The 26,888-nt window shown below is 41.4% G+C and overlaps 1 protein-coding gene across 2 annotated transcripts; it reads left to right on the top strand.

Moving 5' to 3' along the window:
- The first annotated feature begins 1,547 nt into the window (after positions 1-1,547).
- On the top strand, positions 1,548-25,964 carry LOC308125609 (uncharacterized protein). 2 transcript variants are annotated; one of them, XM_080489492.1, is made up of 9 exons: positions 1,555-1,811; positions 11,457-11,750; positions 13,996-14,826; positions 17,284-17,319; positions 21,278-22,314; positions 22,503-22,658; positions 22,744-22,836; positions 23,378-23,674; positions 25,482-25,964. In XM_080489492.1, the coding sequence occupies exons 1-9, from the start codon at positions 1,643-1,645 to the stop codon at positions 25,497-25,499; spliced, it is 2,931 nt and encodes a 976-aa protein (XP_080345618.1). In that variant the 5' UTR covers positions 1,555-1,642; the 3' UTR covers positions 25,500-25,964. The 2 variants fall into 2 exon arrangements, with proteins under 2 accessions (XP_080345617.1, XP_080345618.1); XM_080489491.1 differs by lacking the exon at positions 25,482-25,964 and having other exon boundaries at positions 1,548-1,811; positions 23,378-24,617.
- Positions 25,965-26,888: the final 924 nt, after the last annotated feature.

The raw sequence follows: 26,888 nt of genomic DNA, 5'->3' as shown, positions 1-26,888 counted from the left end.
ATATGTTTAATCACTGCATTCACAAAATGTCTAACATTATCGCTCCTGATTACCTCTGGAATTGTTTATTATTATGTCTTTACATAATGCTTTGGCTACTGTCAAGGAATCTGGTGTCCTTGTCGAAAATAACTTTATCCACTTAGTGAATGCGTCGATTATCACTAGGCAATATTCATAACCTTCACTTTTGTTTAATTCTATGTAGTCCATGTGGATTACTTGGAATGGATATTCTGGCTCTGGAAATTCTTTTGTGAGAACTCACACAAGTGAGAAGCCTTATTCTTGTGGAACATGTGGGAAAGGTTTCAATTACCAGAGCTGTTTAAAATATCCATTTTTTCCTTGATCTTATGTAATATTCTAATTTTCTGAGACACTGAATTTAGGGTTTTCACTCTCTGTAAGCCATAATCAACATTTCAAGAAACAAAGACTTGAAATATTTCACTCTGTGTGTCATGAGCCTCTATCATATATGGGTTTGACTTTCTGAAATGAGTGACACAACATATTGAACATTTTCCTGATATTCTAATTTTTTGAGACGTATCTGGATGTCGTGAAACTTTGTAACAATATTTTTAAAAAAACTCAAAAACTGAATCATGGTGGACAAGTTTCAGGCTGAATTCTAGAAACTTTCTTACAATCTGACATGAAAACAGTGAAGTCGCAAACACACACACACACACACACACACACACACACACACACACACACACACACACACACACACACACACACACACACACACACACACACACACACACACACACACAGAGTTTACATAAGCAGCATTGCGCAGGAGACTGAAGCTGCTGCTCTTCTCTCGTCTCTCTTCTTGACAGTAACATTGACTCTCGGAGTTTCCTGACAGTGAACCGGACAGTGGCGCTCGAGTAGAAAGTATCTTACCGTGTCAGAAGCCCTCCATGTCCGCCCTGAAGCCCACTGAAGCCCCCTGCAGACCCGCATCGTGCGCGCTCCTCTGCGCATTGCGCACTGCTCCCCGCCGGAGGAGGCAGGAGAGTAATCTGACTACTGTCAACTGAACCAGAACTGATACTGTAAAGAAGAAGAAGTTCGATAGAGAGGACAGGCTTCCTTTAGACAGGACTGAATCTAGACCAGAGAGTCTTTCCTCTGGTCCTTCCACAATGTTGTCAGGGCTCTCTCAACATTTTATATTTCAATCTTCTGCACATTAATTACAAGCATGTAACATTTTATTAGAATATATTTAACGTATCTTACAGTTTAAAGACCTTTTCAAAATTCTGAATCCAGAATATGATCTGGATCTCACTGAAATTTAGGTCAAACTTCTTTCTTTTTCTGTCAGTCCACATGAAAATCAGTTATTCTGTTAACTAATAAAACAACAAACAAACCAACGAGATGATGATCAATAAATTGATGGTTGTAAAACACACGGGTCAGTTCATTCATAAAAGAGCTTCAACTACTCAACGAGCAGTTCCCCCTGTGTCCAGCAGGTGTCAGTAAGAAAGTGAACCTTGTTTGTGACCCTCCGATTAAATGAAAGAAGAAGCAGCTCTGGAGGGAGTTTGACTTCCGTTAGACTCTTCGCGGTGTTTGGAGTCTCAGAGGAGACTTTTAAACTCCTGCAGTAACAATGGCTTCACTTCAGGCTTTGAGAGACTTTATCAATGAGCGACTATCGACTGCTGCTGGAGAAATATTCTCCGTGTTTCAACAAACTATCGTCCGGTACGAGGAGGAAGTTCGTCGGAACGGATTATTGAAAATCGACAAGAAAACTCAAAGCAAGCCCCTCAAAACAGGTATGGAAAAGTCTGAATGAACTCGTGGAGGATCGTAGCTTTTGTTTTCAAGCCAGCAGACAGAAATGAGGCTGCGGTTCTTGTTCAGAGTGAAATAACAGGAGAGATTTTAATTTAGGAACCTTCAGTATTAAACAGGAGCACACTAACGACATCCTTGTCAGTGTGTCTGCTGCTGTCCTGTAAAGGAGTCATGACCAGGCAATCACATGTTTCCTTGTTAAACATGCTTATCGGTGTTGAAACTTGCCAAAATACCTGGAATTTGAAAGCGGCAGAGCTTGTTTTTGTGGCGTAATGGGGCTAGATAACTAAGATTGTGGGGGAGCTTAGAGCCGAGTGGAAAACTGCCGTTAAGTGAGCCGGCGTTCCATATTAACAGGTGACCAGTTTAACTGGTGACCGAGCTGCTGTAGCGTCAGTTGTTACTGCTAGCAACAGCAGATGTTGAAAAGTCGACGGAGGCTCATAGCTGTCCTGCCGAACGCCTGTTAAGCGCATTCACAATAAACGCTGGTCACAACTTAACATGAAGTGTGTACACAGACACATCTGCCCTGAAATTGAATCAACTTGTGACCCCTGTCAGGTTGTTGATCTGTTAGATCAAGCATCAGTGGGAAGTCATACAGAAACTGACATGAGTGAGAACTGTTTTCTTATTGTATTTTTCACCAACTATTCATGTAGTCATGGGCTGTTTCAATAAACTGTCCATTGTAGGTTGTTGATTATTTAGCTGTTAAAGCACTCTGGATAGACAAAAAGCAAACATTGGGATCCTGAAGGTACGATGGGTATAACTTAGGTCACGTCTTAAAATGGAGTGTGTGTTAAGAGATGGTCACATTCAATTCAATTCAATTCAGTTTTATTTATATAGCAGCAAATACAACACAGTCATTTCTAGGAGATTTAACAGAGAAAAGAGAAAAACCCAACAAATCCACATGAGCAAGCACATTTATTTGCGACTGTGGAAAGGAAAAACTCCCTCTAACAGGAAGAAACCTTTGCAGAAACCAGACTCAGAGGTGGAGGCTTTCTGCTGACCGGTTGGGGTGAAGGGATAGAGGAAAGGAAGGGATAGGAAAGACAGAGAGGTAGATACAAACCTTGGAAACACACCCTGGTTTTATACTTATACCTGTTGGACACTAGCATGCTGGACAGAAAAAGTCCTCTCTCGTGTTTGGTGCCCCCACACAAAGGCAATGGGTTTACTCTGTAAAAGTACCCTGAATTGAGTATATGCCACTATATGTATAAATCTATTATATAAATAATATTGAATTGAATGTGAATTGAATGCACTGCTGTGTTACATTGACCAACATGATGTGTTGAACATCTGTATGACTTCCCACTGATGCTTGATCTAACAGATCAATAACCTGACAGGGGTCACAAGTTGATTCAACGTCAGGGCAGATGTGTCTGTGTACACACCGATGTTAGCTTCGGCAGTTTATTTTTTACTCAAAGTGCTTAAAAAGAGAAATAATCAAGCAACCGACAATGGATATGAGTTGCAGTAATGTTTATTGAACGAGCCAGTGTGAATATGAATAGTGTTGCCATGCCAGGCCAATAATAATGGAATGTGACCGTCTGTTTTCACATACTTCATGTTAAGATGTGACCAGCGTTAAAGCCCCGCCCCTTTCGTGACGTCAGCGGCTGCCGATGTTAGCTTCGGCAGTTTATTTTTTACTCAAAGTGCTTAAAAAGAGAAATAACGAAGCAACCGACAATGGATATGAGTTGCAGTAATGTTTATTGAACGATCCAGTGTGAACATGAATAGTGTTGCCATGCCAGGCCAATAATAATGGAATGTGACCGTCTGTTTTCACACAATTCATGTCTTGACATGTGACTAGCATTATAGCCCCGCCCCCTTCGTGACGTCTCAAGAGACGATGTTGGCCTCAGTATTATCAGTAACTCTGAAATGAGTGGGTGTTGCAGCAGCTGAATGACACACACGGTCTCACATGTTCATCAAACAAGGATATACACTCACAGAAGGTAATATACTATGAAACTTTATTGTGAATGCGCTTAACAGGCGTTCGCCAGGACAGCTATGAGCCTCAGTCGACTTTTCAACATCTGCTGTTGCTAGCAGTAACAACTGACGCTACAGCAGCTCGGTCACCAGTTAAAATGGTCACCTGTTAATATGGAACACCGGCGTTCGCTGAAGCAGCGTCAACTGAGCCCGCACTTGTTTCTTGCTGCGCTTTTTGTAGCGTCTTTATGGTAAAGCACAAGAGAGAGTACGGCCACAATGCTGAAAGGGAACCCTTCAAAATAAAAGCCCAGGAAGCAGCGATAGACAGACACAGAGACAGAAGAGATGGATGGATGGATGGTCGGATGGATGGATCAGTGAAAATAAACCCTTCAACCCTTGTTTTCAATGAAAATTAATGTCTTATAGGTTTACTCCCAATTTCACTTCAGTACAATACTAGACATGCTCATTTATTACTACAAGCAATATGAAAGGAAATTACTGCAGACGTTTGTTGTGAAACAAGGTGTAAACCTATGAAGAATTCTTCTTAATGGCCAATTGACAACAGGCAAGAGACCATTACTTTCGATGGTCAGATCCAATGTTTAACAGTAATTTACTCCAGATTTCTACAGTGATTTCCTTTCATATTGCTTGTAGTAACAAATGAGCACATCTAGTATTGTACTGAAGTGAAATTAGGAGTAAACCTATAAGGAATTCATTTTTATGGCTAATTGAAAACAGGCGAGAGACCATTACTTTCGATCGTCAGATCCAATGTTTAACAGTAAGTTACTCCAAATTTCTACTGTAATTTCCTTTCATATTGCTTGTAGTAACAAATGAGCATGTCTAGTATTGTACTGAAGTGAAATTAGGAGTACACCTATAAGGAATTCATTTTTATGGCTAATTGAAAACAGGCAAGAGACCATTACTTTCGATGGTCAGATCAGAGTTTAACAGTAATTTACTCCAGATTTCTACAGTAATTTCCTTTCATATTGCTTGTAGTAACAAATGAGGATGTCTACTATTGTACTGATTCAGATTAGGAGTTAACCTATAAGGAATTCATTTTTATGGCCAATTAAAAACAAGGGTTGAAGGGTATATTTTCACTTTTGTGTCTGTACAGATATTGCATTCAATCCATCCATCCATCTATTTTGTCTCTCTGTCTGTCTGTCTGTCTATCGCTGCTTCTTGGGCTTTAATTTTGAAGGGTTCCCTTTCAGCATCGCGGCCGCACGCTCACTTGTGTTTGACCTCAAAGGCACTTTTAAAAGAGCAGCAAGAAACAAGTGCGGGCTCTGTTGACGGGAGAGTGTCCAGATTATCCACATTAGATGTATTTAGTAATATGTACATTCTACTTATTATTTGTTTTGTGTTGACTTTACATTTGAGAATTGCTTCCAGTAGAGTTTCAGGTGGACGTAATGGAAATTGAGCAAAGTTAGAGGCCACAAAATCTCTGGTTTGTAGGTACCTGAAGAAATGGAACTTGGGCAGATTAAATTTCTGTGATAGTTGTTGAAATGAAGCAAACCTGTTCTCAACGTAGAGGTTAGATAATGCTCTTATTCCTCTTCTTGACCAAATATCAAATGCCTCATCCATCATTGATGGGGCAAACAAATGGTTTCTTAATATTGGTGCTGAACATGAAAGGTCGATGAGGTCAAAAGACCGCCGAAACTGATACCAGATTTTGAGTGAATGAATGACAACTGGATTTGAGGTAAAGGATGAGATAGGCTGATTTAGTGGTAGCTTGGAACATAATAAAGCTACTGATGAAGTAGAACCAATGGAAGTTTGCTCTAGCACCGCCCATTCAGGGTCATTGACATCAATGCCATCATTCTTCACCCAATATAACAATGCTCTTATATTGGCAGCCCAGTAGTAGTACATAAAATGTGGAAGTGCCATACCTGTAATATATTCATGTTGATTCTTGGTGGTTTTTTATGCCATATGAAGGATGATATCTGGCCGTTTAGGTTGTGGAAGAAAGACTTTGTCAGGAAGATGGGGAGACACTGAAATAAATAAAGAAACTTAGGGAGTACATTCATCTTAATTGTGTTGATCCTGCCCCCGAGGGAGAAAGGTAGATGGTCCCACCGTTCGAGGTCTTGCTTCACCTTTAATAGCACAGTTTGGTAATTGGCCTTAAAGAAATCTTTGTAGTCTGAAGTAACCCATATGCCTAAATATCTGAACGTTTGGGGGCTTATTTTAAAGGGGACTGACACAAAATGCTGTTCTTCCACTTTAGTAATGGGCATAAGTTCACTTTTATGGAGGTTTATTTTGTAGCCCGATATTTTTCCAAATTTTGAGAGTAAAGCTAATAGTTTAGGAAAACTTGATATAGGGTTCGTGATAAACAATAACATGTCATCTGCATAAAGTGAGACTTTATGCTCTGAACCTGCCCGATGTATACCCTTGATAGCAGTGCTCTGTCTCAGGGCTAATGCAAGCGGCTCAAGTGCAATAATTAATAAGAGTGGTGACAGAGGGCATCCCTGCCTTGTGCCTCGTTTGAGCTCAAAGTAGGTGGACAGATTGTTATTCGTGCGCACGGCTGCCATTGGTAGAGTATATAGAAGTTTAACCCAGGATACGAATTTAGGGCCCAAATTTAAAATTTCTAAAGTCTTGAAAAGGTAGTCCCACTCCACCCGGTCGAACGCCTTTTCAGCGTCAAGCGAGAGAATTACCTCAATATCATTGGGCTCGCGCAGGGTGGGACCATAGAGAATGTTAAATAATCTCCTAATGTTGTAAAAAGGAAATCGTTTTTTTGTGAACCCCGTTTGATCGGGTGCAATAATAGAGGGAATAATCATTTCAAGGCGACATGCCAGAATTTTGGCAAAGATTTTTGTGTCAGTGTTCAACAACGAAATAGGCCGATATGAACTGCACTCAAGAAGATTTTTTCCTGTTTTAGGTAGCAACGAAATAACTGCTTGTCGCATGGTTGGTGGTAGGGACTTGTTAACAAAACATTCTTCAAATACCAATAGCAGTAACGGAGAGATCTGCTTTGAGAATTGCTTATAAAACTCATTTGGGAAGCCATCTGGCCCTGGGGCTTTACTATTTTGCATAGCACTAATTGCTGAGGCTATCTCCGTGGCTGAAAAATCTTTTTCTAATTCAGTAGACAGCACTGGGTCTACACGGGGTATATTCAAAGTTGTAAAGAAGTCATTTAAAGCAGAGGGGCTGGCAGACGAATCTGGAGTATATAATGATTGATAAAAACTTTTAAAACATGAATTAATTTTTTCATTGTATGTTTTAGACCATTTTCATCATTAATTGCAGAGATGGTTTAGTTAGCAGTTCTTTGGCGTAGCTGATGTGCAAGCGATCTCCCAGCCTTTTCCCCATGTTCGTAGTGTGTATGTTTGGTTTTGGAAAGAAGATATTCAGCCTGTCGCGTAGATAAGATATTAAACTCCGTTTGAAGTGACAGACGTTTTTTGATAGTGTCTGCCGTGGGGGAGTGACTGTGCAGCGTGTCCAATTCCAATATTTCATCTGTTAATTTTTTAAGACGTTCAGTGTTTACTCTTTTTTTATTTGCGCAGTATGAGATTATTTGGCCCCTTAGATATGCCTTTAGTGATTCCCATACAATAGAGGGTGACATTCCTGGTGTTTGATTAATGTCGAGAAACATTTTAATTTCAGCTGATATAAAAGCGGTGAACTCTTGGTCTGAAAGAAGTAAAGGGTTAAGTCGCCACAGACGACATGTGATTTGTGTATTCGGAATCTGCATTTTCATAATGACTGGGCCGTGATCAGAGATGACTATGGCTCCATATTGGCAGTCTTTTATAGTATGAAGGATCCTTTTGTCTACAAAGAAGTAGTCGATACGTGAATATGTCTTATGGACAGAGGAAAAATAGGAATATGCTCTGGTAGTGGGGTTGCGAAATCGCCAGACATCTGCCACGCCATAGTTTTTTAGGAAGTGCTGAATAGAGTGAGCCGATTTTGACAGGGATGCCCTCCTAGAAACAGTCCGATCCATATTGGAAGAAAGTGTACAGTTGGTGTCCCCACCAAGTATGAGGTAGTGTGTTGTCATATCTGGTAAGCGAGAGAAAAGGTTTGTAAAGAATTTGGGATCATCCCAGTTTGGGGCATAGATGCATACTAAAATAACTGGAAGTGTGTATAGTTTTCCCACAACAATGATGTATCGCCCAGAGCTATCTTTCTGTACATCTGATACTGTGAATTGAGTAGTTTTATTAATCAGAATAGCAACACCTCGAATCTTTGAGTGGAAATTGGATTGGTACACCTGACCAGTCCATCCTCTAAGAAGCAGAGTACTGTCCCCTGCGCTTATATGCGTCTCCTGCAAAAAGGCTATGTCTGTATCCAGCTGTTTTAGGTGCGAAAGGACTTTTTTCCTCTTTACTGAATGATTCATGGATTTAACGTTCCAACTTATAAAGTTAACAGGGCGGCTGTATCCTCTTAAGTTACTCATATTGGCCATAGTGTGTATGCAAGGGAATATGCATCACACATGAAACCCAAGGACTGTAAAGTACAGTTACAAATATATTTAAAGAAAGAGGTGCAATGGTATAATTACGGTTTGTAAAATGGTCCAGTTAACTCCCACCCCCCCTCACCTACACGGACAAGGTGATTACAACATCCCTTGAACAAATATCCACACATATTGTGCTTGTCTTGGGGAACTAGAAAGCTCAATGCTTCACCCGCCAAGCCTTCCAAGTAGGATTTGAACAGCAAGATTCAACATGACAAAGTCTGTAGTACTATATTGTACAGTGTATCACAGTCATAATTATGAAAGAGAATACTGAGCAACTAAACAAACATAGTTGTTACAACCCATAATAAACATGAAATAAACTAGAGATATTTATGGACGTGTTAATCAGGATGTTCTCTAGCTTGTAATTACATAGAAACATTAATATACCAATGTAAATATGAACTTAAGTTTTTTTGTAGGAGAAAAATAAAAAAATGAGAAGTTATGCATGCGTGACATAACGTTTCAGGATTTGAGATTCACTCGGCGTCACAGAACAAGCAAGTCAGAACAGGCATTCAAACATTTTCAATCTCAGAGGCACTGTCCAGCCTCCATACCTGGAATTATGCTCGCCTTCACATACGTCATAGCCTTGCTCGGATCCGTAAACTCCACGGCTTCTCCTTTGTAAGTGATTTTGAGGCGGGCTGGAAACATTATTCTGTAACGGACTCCCTGTCGGTCGCGGAGGAGCTTTCTCACCTCCGTGAACGCGGTCCGAGCCTTGGCCACCCCCGGAGTGTAGTCAGGGAAGATGGTGAGCAGTTCTCCTTTAAAATGCAATGGCCCGCGCGTGCGAGCGCGACGTAGAACCTCGGCGCAGTCTTGGTAGTAGTGGAGTTTCGCAACGATGGCGCGCGGTTTTCCATCCGACCTCCGCGGGCCCGGGGTCCGATGTGAGCGGTCGACGAGCGGCTCTTTGTCCAGCTGCAGCACCTCCGTTAGCATCTTCGACACCGTCGCTGTGGCGCAGGAGTCAGGTGTTTCCGGGATGCCGATGATTCTTATATTGCACCTCCTCATTCTTCCTTCCATATCCTCACACTTATCTTGAAGTTTTGCCATCTCTATCTTCATATCACTTACTGTATTCTGGAGAGTGGCTACTTCGTCCGACCATGTTGAAAGTCCCCCCTCAACCTCTCTGATGTTCGCCGTCATATGGTCGATGTCGGATTTCAGCGCAGCGGTGTTGTTAATTATTTCCGATTTCACTGCTTTCAGCTCGCTCTTAAGAAAATCGAAATCTTCAGCGAGGGCATTTTTCAGTTCGGACCTTATCACCGCTGAAATATCCGCTTTAAGTGAAAGAAGGATTTCCGACTTTAAGCGCGCTATTTCCATCTCTCCGGTATCCGCTGGGGGTGGGGTCTTCTCACCTGGAATCTTGGAAACACTCTGGTCCGAGGAGTTGCTTGGCCTCGTGCTGGCTGGGCCAGAATACTTGTATTTCCGCAAATTAGTCGCCATTTGTCCGTCCTCAGTGAAGAAGCCTTCTTTGGAGTTATATCAATAAAGTTGTAGTTGCTGTATACATAAAAATACTCATTAAATATTGCTTTTAGTAGAGGTTCGACGGGAGCTCAAGCTAAACACGGCTTACTCGATCGCTGTCAAGCCACGCCCCCCAGGAAATGATATTTTAACTAAACAAAATGAGATTATCTACACAAACTGAACATTAAACCAAAACAATAAACATAACAACAGAAAGTCAACCACAACAACATAAACCGAAAACAGTGTAACCCCACTGCGTACACGTTTTAAAATGAGGCGGAAGTTCAACTTAAAAGGCAGTGGTTTGACACAAAAGGTTAAAACCAGAACGGGCAGAACCCGGCCCAGCCGTGGCCGGCCCGGCAGCCGAGATGAGGCTGGAGTTTACACGGCTAGGAGCAGGGCTGGAAGTCCGGTGAGGCTGTAGTGAGGCAGAACAGCTGGTAGGCAATTTAGCCGGGAGGCAAAGCAGCGTCGAGGAGCACCGGCCCAGTAGCAGCCGCAGCTCTCCAATGCAGCCACTAAATGTAAACAGGGATCACATGGGAAGCTCACATCGAGAGCCAAACGCATCATATACTGACTGGCACCATTTAGGCTACATACCTCAGGGACGCGGTGTGCCACACCTGGGAGGGAAAGCACGTCTGAGCGTTGGAGCCACCCGTAGCTTCCTACAACATTAGCGAGCTTTAACATGCGGGTAACCTCCGTGCCTTGAGAGGCTATAACTGGACAAAAAGCGTGACCTACCAGCAGCAATCCACAACGTGATGCGGGTTCAACCAGCTCTGAGAGTCACGATGTTTCCGGACCGACAGGGGCGTGCCCTCAGCCTCGGAGAGAGAGGGCGCACACGGAGACCAGCCCCCCGCTTTATAGTAGGGTGGACTGTCCTGATTGGTTTACGCCTCCCTCTTAGCCAGAGACTTAAACCACCTTAAATAGTCCTGCACCAGACAGGACTATTCTGCTACATTTTGTTTGGGCTCTGTGTTCAAACCCCAGATGGGAGATTCTGATTGTCCTCTTGTGTCTCGTAAACACAGGAGGACATTATCAAAGACCCACATCTGTTAAATGTTTTAATGTCGCCATACCAATCTGATGGAAAAGCGAATTGCTCGAAGCTGTAGATTTATTTTTTTTCCTAATACATTTTAAGAATTGATTTAAAGACACTTTAAGGGAGACTGGATACATGAGAATGCCAGGTGATAACTCCTTTAATGGACGTAGTGTTATCATTTGGAACGTTGTAGTGTAAACAGAGCCTTAACTACATCAAACTGGAAACTTCCCACAAACGTTTCATGGCTCAGAGAAGCTCATGTTGTATCCAGACAGTTTTCTCATTGGTTTTATATTTTCAACCCACAGTGACTGTCAGACTTTTTGTTTGTAAATGTTCATATTGTAAATGCAGCCTGTCCTGTCTCATCCATCCTTCACTGTAAAATATTCACATCATCACATCAGAGACTTTTGTCTTGTTTCCCTCCAGAGCGTCCACAGCGACACATTGGTCACCAGAAGACGAGCTCCAGTGTGGAGCAGGAGGAATATGAAGCTCCCCACATTAAAGAGGAGAAGGATGGTGTTGAGGATACTGTTACTGATGGTGAATGTGATGATTCCCACGACTCTGTGAGAGACTGGACCACCCAGCGACTAACTGCTGCTGCCAGAGAAATCTTCACCGTGTTTCAACAAACTGTGGTCCAGTACGAGGAGATTGACTGTCAGCGCAGACTGCTGGATAACATCTGGAAACCTCCAATCAAGTTACATAGAACAGGTATGTAAAAGTCTAAAACAAGATGCCTCTAAAAAGAAAGTCTGATTCTGCAGATTACAAACTTCAGGTAGTTTAATACGCAGTTGAACACGGTAACAGAGCAGCCGGAAGAGAGTTTGGTGTGAGTGAGAAACAAGTGAGAGAATGGCGAAAAGCAGAAATCTTTCTCACTGCAATGAAGAAAACCAAGAAACCCAATCGCGGGCTGAAGGCCAGATGGCCGGACCTGGAGGAACGAGTCCACCGATTGGTGCTTGAGCGGCGTGCTGCCGGGGAGACGATTGTTAACGGTGCAGGTGCGGCTCCACGTCGTGGCGGTCGCCATGGGGATGGGCATCAGCGATTTTGCAGGCGAGCCTTCGTGGGGTCACTGTCTGTCTGTCAGAGCACATGGACGAGGTCCCTCTGATGTTGGACGTCCCGGTGGGACTAACTGCTGCAGAGAACGGACAGTAAGATTAGTAACGTCCATTCAACAGGAACAGGAACAATTCTGAATTTTGCTGCGGAAACAAAACTTATACTGTAATCAGATTCTGCACTTTCTGTACGCTACAAAAACAAAAAAAGAAAAATCTCATCTCTCCCTGCACGGGCCTGTGGACCAGGCAGAGAAATCCAAGATGGCCAACATGGGGAAGATGGAACTTGTAGTATTTTTGGTCTGCGTTTGACATTTTGTCTGCTCATTCAGCTGCTAACAGTTTAAACCTGTGTGGCTGTCGGTTCTTCCGCTCAGAACAGGGTGTCTGCAGGTATCGGATCTAAAAAAGAATCATTAATCCACCAGATGTTCAGCAGATAACGCTGCACATCAACCGATCCTGGAACGACTGTGTGCCACTTTTGAAATTTGAAAGTTTTCACTTTCACCTCTTTCTTCTCTGGCTCTCAACGAAGGCGGTCGCATTTCTTCCCTCTCCGTTCCCTTATCTCTCCCCCGCTTGCTGCTGCTCTCTGTCCCGTGTGTCTCTCGTCAACTCTAATAAGAGCCTCTCTCTCATCTCTATCCGAACCCAAACCAACCATGGATTTGATCAGCTGGTCTCTGAATGCAATCGACAAAATCTTCTTTACTGGAAAAGCGGGCACAGGAGAGCCCTCATGTCCTGCCGGAACTCACTTTGCCGGGTACACTCTCGACTCCTGGTCGACGTGGAGGTTAGTGTGCCTGTCGATTTTTTCCGTGGAGGACGTGGAAGACGTCTACATATTTGGATTTATGATATTAGGTATGCTGCTGATTGGAGCGAGCAACTACCTAACCTATCGCAAAATTGACAAAATGCTGGCAGCTGCATTGGGAAGGATGTCAGTGATCACTGAAGGACTGAACAGTCTCCTCAAGGCTCTGAACACTCAGACTCATACGATAAACGAACTCAGAAGCAGGCAGGATGCCACTTCTGGACGTTTGCATGAAATGGATTCCAACTTGGAGAAGCTGGGCGCCCTGAGGGGACGCTAAAATAAAGAAATGGCCACAGATTTGGATTTAAACTCGCTGGAGACCAGAGACTGTCTGTACTCAGAGTGGTACAAAACAAGACACCCTGACCTCAAAACACCTCTAATCTTCATTGGATTCCCATGACAACCAGAGGTTGTTTACATTCTCTCCTAGGACAAAGGCTCTGCCCCCCACCATGCCCTTATCTTCACACCCTTTCCCCCCGAGGAACTATCTCTGACCAGAACTTATCCGAGGTCGTCTCACATCATCAGAGGCCGGACTGACTGGAAGGAGGAATAACTCAGAACTGTCCCCGCCTCCGCTGGCACCCCCCCCCCCCCAGCGGTTGAGGGTCTCTTCGCGGTTGCGCCGGAACTGGCAGCGTAGCATATGGGAGGCTCATGATCGACTGGGGGTAACCTCTCTCCTGCAAACCCCCTCCCTCCCACCCACCCCACCCCGTGGAATCCTATGTGCTCTGTCTTGTGACATGTACTATGTTGTAATATGCTGGATGCTAAATGTGCTGAGGTGTTTTTTTTCTTATATTCCAAACTTTACTCTAAGGAGTACTGTCTGCAATGTGACTTCTTTTTTCTCCTCCCTCTCCCAATGTTGTCTTCTTCTCTCCATCTGTGCTTGACGTAATTTCGTTGTACTGAAAAGTAGAATGACAATAAAATGAATCTTGAATCTTGAATCTTGAATCTTGAGTCTCTTTTTTTTTTTTAAAGCTGGAACTGTTGAACTCATGTAACTTACCTTTTAACTTGTACTTTTTTGTCTCTCCAGAGCTCCAACAGCAACATGACTGCAGGGAGGATCAGCTGTTTAACCAGGAAACCAACTACTGTGGAGAGCAGCAGGGACCAGAACCTCCACAGGTCAAAGAGGAACCAGAAGAACCTCCAGAGGTCAAAGAGGAAGAACCAGAACCTCCACAGGTCAAAGATGAACCAGAAGAACCTCCACAGGTCAAAGAGGAAGAACCAGAAGTTTTCCAGCTTGAAGAGCAGATGGAACTTGGTAGCAGTCAGGAGGGAGGGAGTCTCACACTGAAGGTAGAAAGTGGTTCCTTTCGGGTTCCTGCTATTGAGAAGCAAAGTTCCCTGAGTGAACCAGAAGAAGAACTGGACTCTGAGCAGCTCTTCTCTCATGACTCTGAAGTCCAACTTGTGACAAAACATATCGACTCAGAATCAACTAGAAATGTCCATCTGAAAAAATGCAGCGTATTTCTTGGCGACCGTGTGGACGAGGTTCCTGAGTCAGAGCAGCAGGCTGAAGGTGAAAAGCTTCTTGGTGACGGAACATCTGGTGAAAATGTCCGTAAGAAAGCCAGAACAAGTCCCAACTTAGGAACCGTCACTGATGAGAAGAAAATAGTTTATGAAACATGTGGGAAAGGTTTCACTATACAGAGCCGTTTACTGGCCCACAAGAGAACTCACACAGGGGAGAAGCCTTATTCTTGTGAAACATGTGGAAAAAGTTTCATTAAACTGAGTTATTTGTTACGCCACAAGAGAACTCACACAGGTGAGAAGCCTTATTCTTGTGAAACATGTGGAAAAAGCTTCAGTCAACAGGGTGATTTGGTGGTCCACAAGAGAACTCACACAGGTAAGAAGCCGTATTCTTGTGAAACATGTGGAAAAAGCTTCAGTAAACGGAGTCATTTGTTGGTCCACATGAGAACTCACAGGCAGAAACACAAGATTGAGTCCAAAATCACACCAGATCCTAATTCAATGATTGTTTTGTGTTCAACATGAATTCCAGCCTTTGCTCTGCTCAGTCTTGACTTTCTCTGGATGAGCTTCATGAGGTCGTTGCCTCAAATGGTTTCCCAACAGTCTTGAATCAGTTCCAGAGTTGATGAACACTTGTTGAGCCTCTTGCCTTCACTCTGCGAACCGTCTCATGTCAAAGCACCTGATTGTTGCGTCCAAGTCATGTGACGCAGCTCTCCGTCACTGCAGGTGTTTCCTGCACTGATAAAAATGAATTTCAGGTTAAGTAAATTCAACTTAATTGAATCTGTGAAATCAACAATAAAAATTGAAGTTAGTATGTTTACACAAATATATCTAGTATTGAAGTCAAAAATATTTATTCAAAATACAAGGCATTTTGATTTTTTTTTTTGGAACATGAATAATTTAAGTAATGTGAGCCATTCTTGTTAAGTTCATCCACACAACAAAAAAGATCTTGTTGTCTTTACTCGTTCCAATCGGCATTTTTAAGCACCAAATACTACAATACCCATAAGCCATTAGTGTTCCCAAGTGCCAACGGACCTGTGGCGATAGCTTCAATTACCGGAGATGAGGCACGGTATTGCGTAGGAAGAAGGCAATAAGGTAAGTGGAAAGTTTTTAAAAGAGTGGGTTAGAGACTACATGACTTCATTTTCTTGAAGTTATCGAAACAATAAAATTTACCCGAGGTGTGTTGTGGTAACTGAGGATACCTTTGGTCATTAAGTACGTTTTAGACGCGGTTCCACCGCACTTTCTGTCGCGGAGCATCGCAAGGGGGGTAGGGGGACGGGTGGACGGGTTTTCGCGCGGTCCGACTGAAAAGTTGTGGATGGTACAGAAAGAACCCGCGTCCGCCGGCTACGATTTTCCGCTACCCCTCCCTTGCGGTACCGAGCGCCGAGAAGCGGGTCTGTGAGGAGGAGCGACAACGCAGCCGTCTGCTGATTGGTCGTGACGATCGTTACTCTCGACTTGCCCGCAATATTAAATTAATTCATCGGCCGTAAATGTCTGTTGTTGTTTACATACGCCGCTTTGGGCTCACTGGTTGATTTGTTAACTGGTTTATTGAACCGTCGGCGCGCGACACAACGTGGCGTCTCTGGTTTATTGAAATGTCGGCGCGCGACACAACATGGCGTCTTTTAACGAGCTACAGACTCTCCTCTCAGGAACAGTCGGAGGAGATTCTTGCGCTTTGCGGTACCGTAACCTTCCGCTCAGCCCCGCACTACAATTTCACAACAGCGGCTTTTAGAGAACATGAAAGGTACCGGTCATCTGACATAAACGTTCAAACTGGCTTGCCAGCACGAGAAGATTAACCAAAACTGACCCGTCCAGACATAACATTGTGCCGCTAAACTACTGGTTGCCTGTTATAGGGCTTTGTCATTGTCTGGCTATTGCGCACTTAGAGCGAGCCGTATTTCTCATGTCGGGTCCGAAGCACATTGCGCCAGTAACCGCAGAGACTGTCGTATAGCAAGGCACCTGTTTGCCGAAGTCTGCAGCTCACAAATTCCAGGCCAGAAAGAGCACTTGAGATGCATGTTACCCAGTTATTCCATATTTTTTCATGATGGGGCACATTTTCATATACTTTCCGTTGTAGATCTGTGTCTAGCTGAAAAGTGAATCTGTTATTTTAAAATTTCTCCTCTGTCAATTTAGTAATCAATCTTTATTTGTATTGGCCAAATCACAACAAGCCTTATCTCAGGACACTTTACATGAACATTAACAGGTCTAGGACCTGTTAAAATTAATAAAATTTGTTTTTTTATGGAGGAACTCAACATCAACACGAGATGAGAAGTCTTATCTCATCTTAACCCACCATGAGTACAGCACTTTTTTTTTTGCTCAGCCTCTATCCTCATTGGGAGTTACTGAAGTGACATTAATATAACAGGTTGACTGATGAGCATTATCAGCTGACGGATGTGACCACAGAACCAGTAACTTACAGTCAGGCATTTCTATCACAGGGTTTCTGAAAATAACAGTTGAAATGTACAAATAGGGTGCTGAGTGTGTGTTAATTTCCAACATGAATTTAATGAAATGCTTGGCTCAAGATCCTTGTTTCATTATTTTGACATATTAGATTGAAATATTTTAGGAGGGAATTTTGTATATACATTTGAAAAACACCATACATTAAAAGTTACCAAAGTCTCTTTTCCCTTTGTTTTTTAAAAAAGTAATTCTGTTTAGATAAGGTTGTGAATTATATTTGAAAAGAAAAAAATCTATGGTGTTGGTCTCTTTTATTCTCTGGACGATAACTACAATATTTTCTTTCTTCCAGGTGATTCACAGATCTTCACCAGTAGACTGGATGAAGGTAAGTTCAAACACTTGACTGATTATAGTGGGAAAGTGGGCAATAGTTGGATTTAATCAGTTAGCTCATAAAGCAGACGTTTGACATTTGAAATTATGATTTTAAAAAAAATATGTTTTTTTAATTTTCATAGGTTAACGTGATTGTTTTGAGAACATTACTTTGAATCCTGTCTGATTACCTGTGAAAATAATCATTATGTCTATAACATGAGGCTATCCAAATAAATGTTATAACAGATTACTTTTACTCTAATTAAAGAAGGTCCTGAAGTGAAGCTCTTTATTTTCTCAGTTCTTCAATTTCATATGCTCCTGCTCAGTCATATATTCCAGAACAATCATCTGCCTCACAAGAATATTTGAGCTGCAACTGAAAGGGTTTAAGACATATCAACTGCAATATAGAACTGATTCTTTTGTACAACTTGCGCATGGAAATTATTTGAATATATATTATTTTTGTTGTGAATAGACACTTGTTTAAATAACACATTGTATATTTGTTTTGAAATTCTGATAATCAATACAGATATGTTTAAATAAGTGGGATTACACGGTTTGATACCTGTTTGATATTATCTTTTACTAAACATTGAAAAGAGAGTCAATGTTGATTGGTAGTAAAGTAGTTTTTTTGTTTGTTTGTTTGTTTGTTTGTTTTGATGCAATTCAGGCTTTGAAGGAGCTCTACATTTAGCATGTTGAAAGTAGAAATCTGCTGTGGTCATCCCTATACCTGTTGTCCCATTGATTAATACTGTAAATGGTCAAATGGCAACACATTTTGAAATTTGTTTTCCTTTTATTTATTTTTCTATTGAGGTTGGACAGTTAATGCTGCTAAACAGAAGCCAAGCCCCTGACTGCAATCTGGATTCCCACATACATGGAAAATTTGTCAGCCAAGTCCCACATTAATCTCTACCAGAAAGACCACCAAAGTTGCTCCCCCGAGATACAGTTGGATCTTTTTTTATGGGATGGATTTGCAAGATCTGTACCTTTGTTGTCACTGAAGCAAGTGAACTTTTGAGGCACTACAGGTTAAGGCACGACCACAGCGAATTTCTTCCCTGTTTACATGCAGGTTGTCCCTGCTCTTTCAAAACCTGGAATGCACTTAAAACGCACTTGTCAAGGAAACATTCAACAGACAAATCAGTAACAGAAGTAATCCGGTTCAGTTGTGAACTCTGCAATTCTTGTTTCTTTACTGAAAACGACTATTTTCACCATCTTGGAGTTCATCTTCGGAAAAATTAAACTGTGACCTGTGTATTTAGAGAGTGTGATTTTTCCACGAATGTTTATGGGACGTTTGCGTCACACAGATCCCGACAACACAAAGCACATACTTTAAATGATTTTCAGGCACATATTATACAGAAGTATGGGAATAAATCAAACATTACAGATGATATAGCTGAAGCACATGGTTCTGGGGAATATGAATGTTCGGGGGAATATGAATGTTCAGGCGAGTCTGAGGCTGAAGAATTGAAAGAGGAAGAAATTGAAATTAAATTAGGTCACCTTTTATTGAAATTGGAGAGCATTTATCATGTGCCAAGCAAGTGTATTACTGAAGTAGTCACAGAGCTTCAGTTTATATCAACTTCAGTGTCAGTTCCTGGCATAAGAAAGACTGTAAACTCATGTTTGAGGAAACATGACTGTGTGCTTGAAGATCAAGTTGTCTCAGATTTAGTCAAACAGTTGAGTGAATCAAGCCCCATTAGCACTGCTTTGAGAGCTGACGGCCCCCTTTCCACATCTTATAAAAGACGACAGTTTTTTAAGAGAACATTTAATGTGATTGAGCCTGTTGAATACATTCTGGACAAGAAGGGACGTCGAACTTTACAGTATGTTCCTATTCTTCAGTTATTGTCACAGTTATTGAGCCTGAAAGACATCCAGGAGAAAGCTTTCAACACTTCATTCACTACTCATGAGGGACAGTACGAGTCATTTCAGGATGGAACTTATTGCAAAGGAAATGCCCTTTTGTCCACTGGAGACCTAACTCTGCCCCTCCTTCTCTACATTGATGACTTTGAGATTTGCAACCCACTTGGAACATCTCGGAAAAAACACAAGATCACAGCAGTTTACTGGGTATTGGCAAATGTCCCACCACAGTTTCGCTCCACACTGAAGTCAATTTATTTACCTGTGCTGTGCAAGTCTGTGGATGTAAAAAAGTATGGCTATGAGGCAGTGCTAGAGCCACTGTTGAAAGATCTTGCTCAGTTGGAAGAGGAAGGGCTGTTTATTCCTGTTTTTGAAAAGAAAATCAAGGGTACAGTTGTTAGTGTAATAGCAGACAATTTAGGTGCCCATTCAATCGGCGGCTTCTTGGAAAGCTTTTCTGGATCTTTTGTCTGTAGGTTTTGTTTAGGAGGGCGCTCAGAGTTTCAGGAAAAAGAAGTCAGAACTGGGTCCTTCCAAGCAAGAACAAAGCAGGAACATTCTCTTCATGTACAAGCCGCTTTCGAGAGTCCCACTGGCGCTCATTGCTTCGGTGTGAAAAGGCAGTGTGCCTTAACTAATAAACTGAAATATTTTCCTGTTTTGTCTGGGTATCCACCAGACTTGCTCCATGACCTGTTTGAGGGAATAGTACCTCTTGAGTTGGCTTTGTGCATTAATGTTTTCATAAAGAAAAACTACTTTTCTTTGTCTCAACTCAATGACCTAATCAGAGACTTCCCCTACAAATGGAGTGACAAAACTGACAGCCCGCAGCCGGTCCCACTGAATATCTCCAGCAGAAAAAGTGTCGGTGGAAACGCTCATGAAAATTGGAGCCTACTGCGTCTTCTTCCTTTCATCATTGGATATAAAGTGCCAGAGAGTGAACCAGCATGGCATCTTCTGATGACTCTCAAAGACATTGTTGAAGTTGTAGTTTCTCCACTTCACACCAATGACACTATTCGATACCTTGACGTCAAGATTTCAGAGCACAGGCATAGGTATATGCAGGTTTTCCCACAAGCAAGACTTCTACCGAAGCACCATTTCCTTGAGCATTATCCCCAACTAATCAAGGCTTTTGGACCACTTGTAGCTCTGTGGACGATGCGCTTCGAGGCAAAACATCGTTTTTTCAAGGGAGTTGTCCGACATACCAGCTGTTTTCGCAACATTTTACTGTCTCTTGCTGTTAAGCATCAGTTCATGCTCGCTTACCACCTGCACGGCACACACTTAGTGAAACCTGCACTCAGTGTCTCAAATGTTTCCAAAGTTCCTGTAGATGTCCTAAAGGAAAACCTACAGGAAGCAGTGCAAAGGAAGTTTCCAGGGGAGATGTATATTCAGGTGGCCAATACAGTGACCTGCTTTGGCACCAGTTACTCAGTGGGAATGATTTTACCCTATGGATCCACTGGAGGGCTTCCAGATTTTGTTGAACTGAGTCTGATCTTCATTGTTCATGACCAGCCTGTATTTGCTGTCAAGTGTCTAGTGTCATGGTACAGTGAACATCTTCGATCTTTTGAACTGGAATCCACACGACAAGTGACAGTCCTCCAGCAACAAGAACTAACAGACTCCTACCCTCTTGCAGCATATATTGTTGAGGGAAAGCGATATGTCACTTTGAAGCGTCACCTTCCCATTCAAGAATAGGTAGTTAAGTAAATACAGTATATATTGATATGTTTACAATCTAAGATCTAAAAAAAAGGAAATCACACCACTCCCAAATGTCACTGAGTTGTCTTCCTGAAAAGTGACCTATGTGTGGTTCTTATTTCTAAACTCATTTGAAGTGAAATTGTAATGGATCAAGGCTACACAAGTAATGCTTAATTCATTTGTTGTTGTGTTGTTGCTATTCATGATAAAAAAATTTTTTTAGCTTTGTGTCAATTGAAATTGAAATAGTTCATTTTTTTCTTTAATATTTACCAGTGATTGATTTCTTCTCTTTTTTCCCCTCCTAGACAGACTCAATATGTCTGCCAGACTTCGTGTCATACTGAAAGAAGAAATTCGCAAACTTTCACTGCCATCTGGAATCCCCCAAACTGTGAACGAATTACAGACTATTGTTCAAGAGACATTTGATATTGAGCAAGATTTTAGTTTGCAGTTCCAGGATCAAGATTTTGATGGACAGTTTTTCACTCTTCTTCAAACTAACGAAATAAAGGACAAAGACACCATCAAAGTGGTTCTTGTGGAACCAGAGATCATTTTAACGATTGAAGATTCTCTGAATGTTAAAGGAGTCCGAGCTGGCTTTTGTAGCAGTGGTGTTGATTCTTCAGAGGATGCAGGTTCATGTTCTGCATCCTCTGACACCATTATTCTGTGTTCTCCAAGAAGCACTGCTTCCCTTCGTTCTGAGTCTTGGCCTGCTCAGTTTGAGGTACCTACCTTCTCCCTTGACACTGAGCTTATTCTACAAGCTGCCAATGAAGCTCACAAGAAGGATGGAACCCTTCTCAACAATCCTGCTGTAAAATCCAACATTCTGGACAAACTTGCAGAGACCATCTTTGCCTACACTGCCTATCCTTCTAAGGCACAAAGGGAGCAGGTTGCAGAGGCCTTGGTTATGAAGCACCCATGTTTGAGAGACCCAGTGTCCTTCAACGGGTTATATAGTTGGCACAACAGCTTGAAATACAAACTTGGGAATTACAGAGCAAAGTTGAAACGCCTTGGACTGACAGAGCTAAATGTAAACTGTCTGAAGAGAAAATCAGCTGCAGATAAAACTCCAGCAAAAAACTTGAAGAAGGCAAAGAAATCTGAGGTAAACTACCTCCCATCTCATCCTCAAGGTGAAACTGAGGCAACCCTTGAAAAAGAGAGAGTGGAGCTTCTTCATGAGCACAAGAAGAGAGACAACAAGACGTTAATCAGTGAGAAGATGGCAAAAACATTCTCACTCCGTCGAAATGATGTGATCCTCAATAAACCACCAGTGATTGACATCAAAGCTCGATGGCCTGCCCTCTTTGAGCCTTCCCAAGTATGTATATTTTAATATTGTCTTAAATGTTTTAAAATGAAGGGTGTAATGGCTTTTGAAATTGTCTTTTGACTTCATTGATTTATTTAGTTCTTACTTTAATACCCATCTTCCTTCCCTGTTTTTCTGAAATTTTTTCTGTGTCTTGTGATGTTTTTTTTTTTTCCTTTTCTGTCTTCGTCTCTTAGATTGAGGAGGAATTTCGGAGGATCACACTGAAGCCATTGCAGTCCACCTTCCTGGGGAAGCTGGATCAATTCTCACCTAAACTGTTGAGCCTGTACAGGAGGAAGGGAGGAGCTGTGGGGAAGAAGCTTGATATGACCCTTGACATGTTAAATGAGGTACTTATAGCTACAACATAAACTCATTTGTAAATAGTTATATGATATCTGTACATAACATTCTTTCATATCTAATTTGTTGTAGGACAACAGCATTGAGTCCCGAAGAGAAGCTGTAATCAGAGGCCTTATTCTCTATCTTGGAGAAAATATGGAGGATTTAATCAAGGACTACCAGGTAAATAAGATATACCTCCGCTAGCAGTCTAATTTAAAGCCCTGCCTGTTTGAGACAAAACATTTAATTCTAGGACAGCTAAAGGTTGATGTAATTATCTGCCGTCAGCTTTTAAACTACTGGTAAGTATTTTAACTTATGAAAATAAATACATACACTATACAATACAATAGTGTCTTTATAAACCTGCTAGAACTAAGCAAAGTAAGCCATATTATCTCTTTTATTTTGAGATTCCTATTAATTTAAATGTTGATAAGAGAAAATTGTTTACACATCCTTACCAAGCCACGAGTCTCCATTGGCGATATGCCCGTGTTCTGTGGCGAGCACTGAACACAACTCAACACAATGACATTTACTGTAGGTGAAATACATCTTGTAGATTAAGAGGGATTGTTTGATTGTTTGTGTTTTTAGCCAATACCTTCACAACACTTGTCTTTTCTCCTGGCTGATAAGAGACATAATGATGAAGAATTCTGTGCATCCCTCTTATTGATAAAGATGTAGGCTTGATTGTCTTTTGTGTATTCCGCAGATATATGATGATGATGATGATGATGCTGTAAATGTCCAGGATGCCCTTACGACGTTTGTTCTCAACATCTTTGTGGTCAGCAAAGCTGGGAGCGAAGGCCAGACAGAAGTCGGGGTCACCATCGAGGGAACTGAAGTACTTTTTGGGGTTCCCAATGTGGCACATGCTTGTGCTTACCTCATGGGCCTCATCTATGCCCTGGAACTAAGCTACCCTAAGAAACTGAAGTACACTTTCGAGGTCTTTCAGAAGATCTTCCTTGAGCAGGAGGATGGCAACAAAAGAATGTCCTCCAAGGTGCATGATCTTAAAGTCAGTCTTCACGCCTAAAGCCACACACTACATTGAAGGTTGAGAGCTTGAGTGACACCCTTTTTTTGTTTTATAATGCACTCTCTCAGGTTTCACTGCAAGCTTTGAGGTTTTGATGCTGGTGTACAGTGCCCATTTTTTGGGGGGGGGGATTTCCTCATTATTTTGAACTTTAAATGGCTCTGGTTGACCCAAGCAAGCCTGCTTTTTGTTTTAGGTTATAAGGGTATTTAAGAAATCTGACTGTTCTGCAGTGAAATAACAGTAATTCTTTGGGTAAAAATCTTGTTAACTTTGTTCCATGCCATAATGGTATTATTTTTTTAAGGTACTTTTTTGCCAAATTGGATTTATGATGTTCAGACTTTCATAAAAGTGTGTTTTTCATTGCTGTTTGTTTGTCAATGTGGACAACAAAAGAACTTTAAATGTTCTAAAAAATTCAGTTCTAGCCTAGAAACCACTAGAATCTCAGGCATTTGATTTAACTTGTATTTTGTATTATAGCTTGAACTAGCTATTTGATTGATGGAACTCAGGTTGAGGCCAGAAGGCAGAACTGAACACACGAGTCAAGATGTCTTTACCGGGTTGCCTGTCGCCTGTTGCATCTTGTCAGATGTTTTCAGATGATTCAAATGTTTCATTCTACTTTGATTGGAGGAAGTTTTTTGGGGGGAACAAGCAGCCATCTTTTTATAAGTGTTGTTGTGATTGGCTGTAAAATATGTCTCTGGTCTGATAGGGCAAAGTCCTGATTGCTTGGAGGCCTTTCCTTTTTTATCATTGGTAAAGCCCCCTTTGGGCGAGGATAAACGCACAATATTTTTGTTTCCGTGTGTGCTGTTCAGATGTGCACCATGGTCTGTGTATATAAATAAAGCAAGACATGGCACAATAAAAAGTGATACTCTGAAATGAGAAATGCATTTTTCCCCCAATGTCACTCATTTGCTGCACTATTCACAACCGAGGAAAAACCAAGGACTTGGCTTATTAAGTTTTACTATCATCCTAAGGCATGCATTTCAAATATGTTATAAGGAATACTTTCTGAATTTAAAATACAACATTAAAATTAAAACTCTCACTTCATGTGAGTAATCAGGAAAATAAGTAATACAATGGCTATTTGTGCACCGTGTGTTAAAATTTCAATGTTTTCCTTTCAGAATTAATTTTCAATATCTAAAAAAGTATATGAAAACAACAAAGTCATGTTTGATGTACGTGACATAATTAAGTTAATTTTCCGTAAAAATGTCAAATACATTTAAAAAAATTAATTTAAACAAGGTTTAGTTTTGTTTGATCTACATAATAAAATCAAGTTGGTTTTACTTCAAAATGTCATTTACTACATTGAAAAAAGGTAATAATTTATACAACGTTTAGTTTCATTTGAACTACATAATAAAATCAAGTTGGATTTACTTCAAAATTTCATTTACTACATCGAAAAATTTAGTAATTAATACAAAGTTTAGTTTTGCGTAGTCTACTTGAAAAAATTATGTTCATTTTACTTGGATTTTATTTTTCATGTAAGAAAATAAGTAGGTAGTTTAAACAAAGAACAATCTTGCTTGGTCAACATAAATAAATGATGCAAAAAGTTGCCTTGATTTTTATAAGTAGATCGAGCAGAATATTTTTATCAGTGTGTCAAGGTTTTGCAATTATTTGGGACTGACTGACCTTCAGTTCTTAAAGTTATGATGGACTGTTGTTTCTCCTGAGCTGATTGGTTGTTGCCATCATATCAATTCTAACACAAATGGTGTGTCAGCAGTCTACCAACCTGAGTTGAGGACAACACGACTGATGGTCCCAACCCCGTTAAGAAGGAAATCAATTCCACAGACGACCCCTGACGAGGCTCAGCAGTGAGGTGAAAACCATTTCAGGTGATGAAGGCCGAGGGTTTGTAGCTGTGGACAAAGCAAAGGGTGGCTGCTTTGTGGAATCTAAAATACAAACATGTTTTGAGTTTATTTCAGGTTTTTGTTTCCTCCATCATTCTGTATGTGTTCGTCCATAGTTTTGAGGTTTTCAATGAGAATCTACAATGTAAATAGTCAAGAAAATAAAGTGAATGAGAAGGTTTGTCCAAAGTTTTGACTGGTAGTGAACGCTGTTCTAAGAAAGAGACGCAATGAAAGACGCCATGTTATTCTGGTGGTTGTTGCTACGGTAGAAAATGATGGATTTTGGAGTTCTATTACTGTCAACTGACTTGTTTCCTTTGCAATTCTAAATAAAGCTGTACATGTTGAAACCCTGACTCCTCATCTTTGGCTCACAAGAGACTGGATGTGGAGCGTCTGCTGCGCTACAAGGAGCTTGTCCCCCGTCTGGGACGGTTCTCTGGGCGGGACGCGGCCGCGGTGCCGCTGCACAAACACGGAGGGTGCGTAAAGTCCGCAATCTGCCCCCACAACACCAGTGAATCATTACATATTTGTACTGGAAGCTACATTTCAAAAAACAAACAGGAAAGTACAACTAAAAGTTTCAGTTGACAGTCATTTGTTACGCCACAAGATAACTTGTAGATGTGCGATGCCGAGTTCTTGTGAAACGTTTCACTATCCAGAGCAGTTTGCTGGCCCACGAGAACTCACACAGGTGAGAAGCCGCATTCTTGTGGAACATGTGGGAAAGGTTTCAATTACCAGAGCTGTTTAAAATATCCATTTTTTCCTTGATCTTATGTAATATTCTAATTCTCTGAGACACTGAATTTAGGGTTTTCACTCTCTGTAAGCCATAATCAACATTTCAAGAAACAAAGACTTGAAATATTTCACTCTGTGTGTCATGAGCCTCTATCATATATGGGTTTGACTTTCTGAAATGAGTGACACAACATATTGAACATTTTCCTGATATTCAAATTTTTTGAGACGTACCTGGATGTCGTGAAACTTTGTAACAATATTTTAATAAAAACGTCAAAAACTGAATCATGGTGGACAAGTTTCAGGCTGAATTCTAGAAACTTTCTTACAATCTGACATGAAAACAGTGAAGTCAAACACACACACACACACACACACACACACACACACACACACACACACAGAGTTTACATAAGCAGCATTGCGCAGGAGACTGAAGCTGCTGCTCTTCTCTCGTCTCTCTTCTTGACAGTAACATTGACTCTCGGAGTTTCCTGACAGTGAACCGGACAGTGGCG

Source organism: Lipophrys pholis (assembly GCF_963383615.2).
Source record: "Lipophrys pholis genome assembly, chromosome: 2".
Classification (NCBI taxonomy): domain Eukaryota; kingdom Metazoa; phylum Chordata; class Actinopteri; order Blenniiformes; family Blenniidae; genus Lipophrys; species Lipophrys pholis.
The sequence above is the reverse complement of the archived record's forward strand: the minus strand, read 5'-3'. Positions and strand labels throughout refer to the sequence as shown.

What these genes read in the sequence shown, in the direction of transcription:
- LOC308125609 (XM_080489491.1), top strand. Translation starts at nt 1,643, where the DNA reads ATGGCTTCACTTCAGGCTTTGAGAGACTTTATCAATGAGCGACTATCG. An exon ending in CCACAAGAGAACTCACACAG is followed by an intron (nt 14,827 to 17,283) that starts GTAAGAAGCCGT and finishes TCTTTCTTCCAG; the next exon opens with GTGATTCACAGATCTTCACC. An exon ending in CCCTTGACATGTTAAATGAG is followed by an intron (nt 22,659 to 22,743) that starts GTACTTATAGCT and finishes AATTTGTTGTAG; the next exon opens with GACAACAGCATTGAGTCCCG.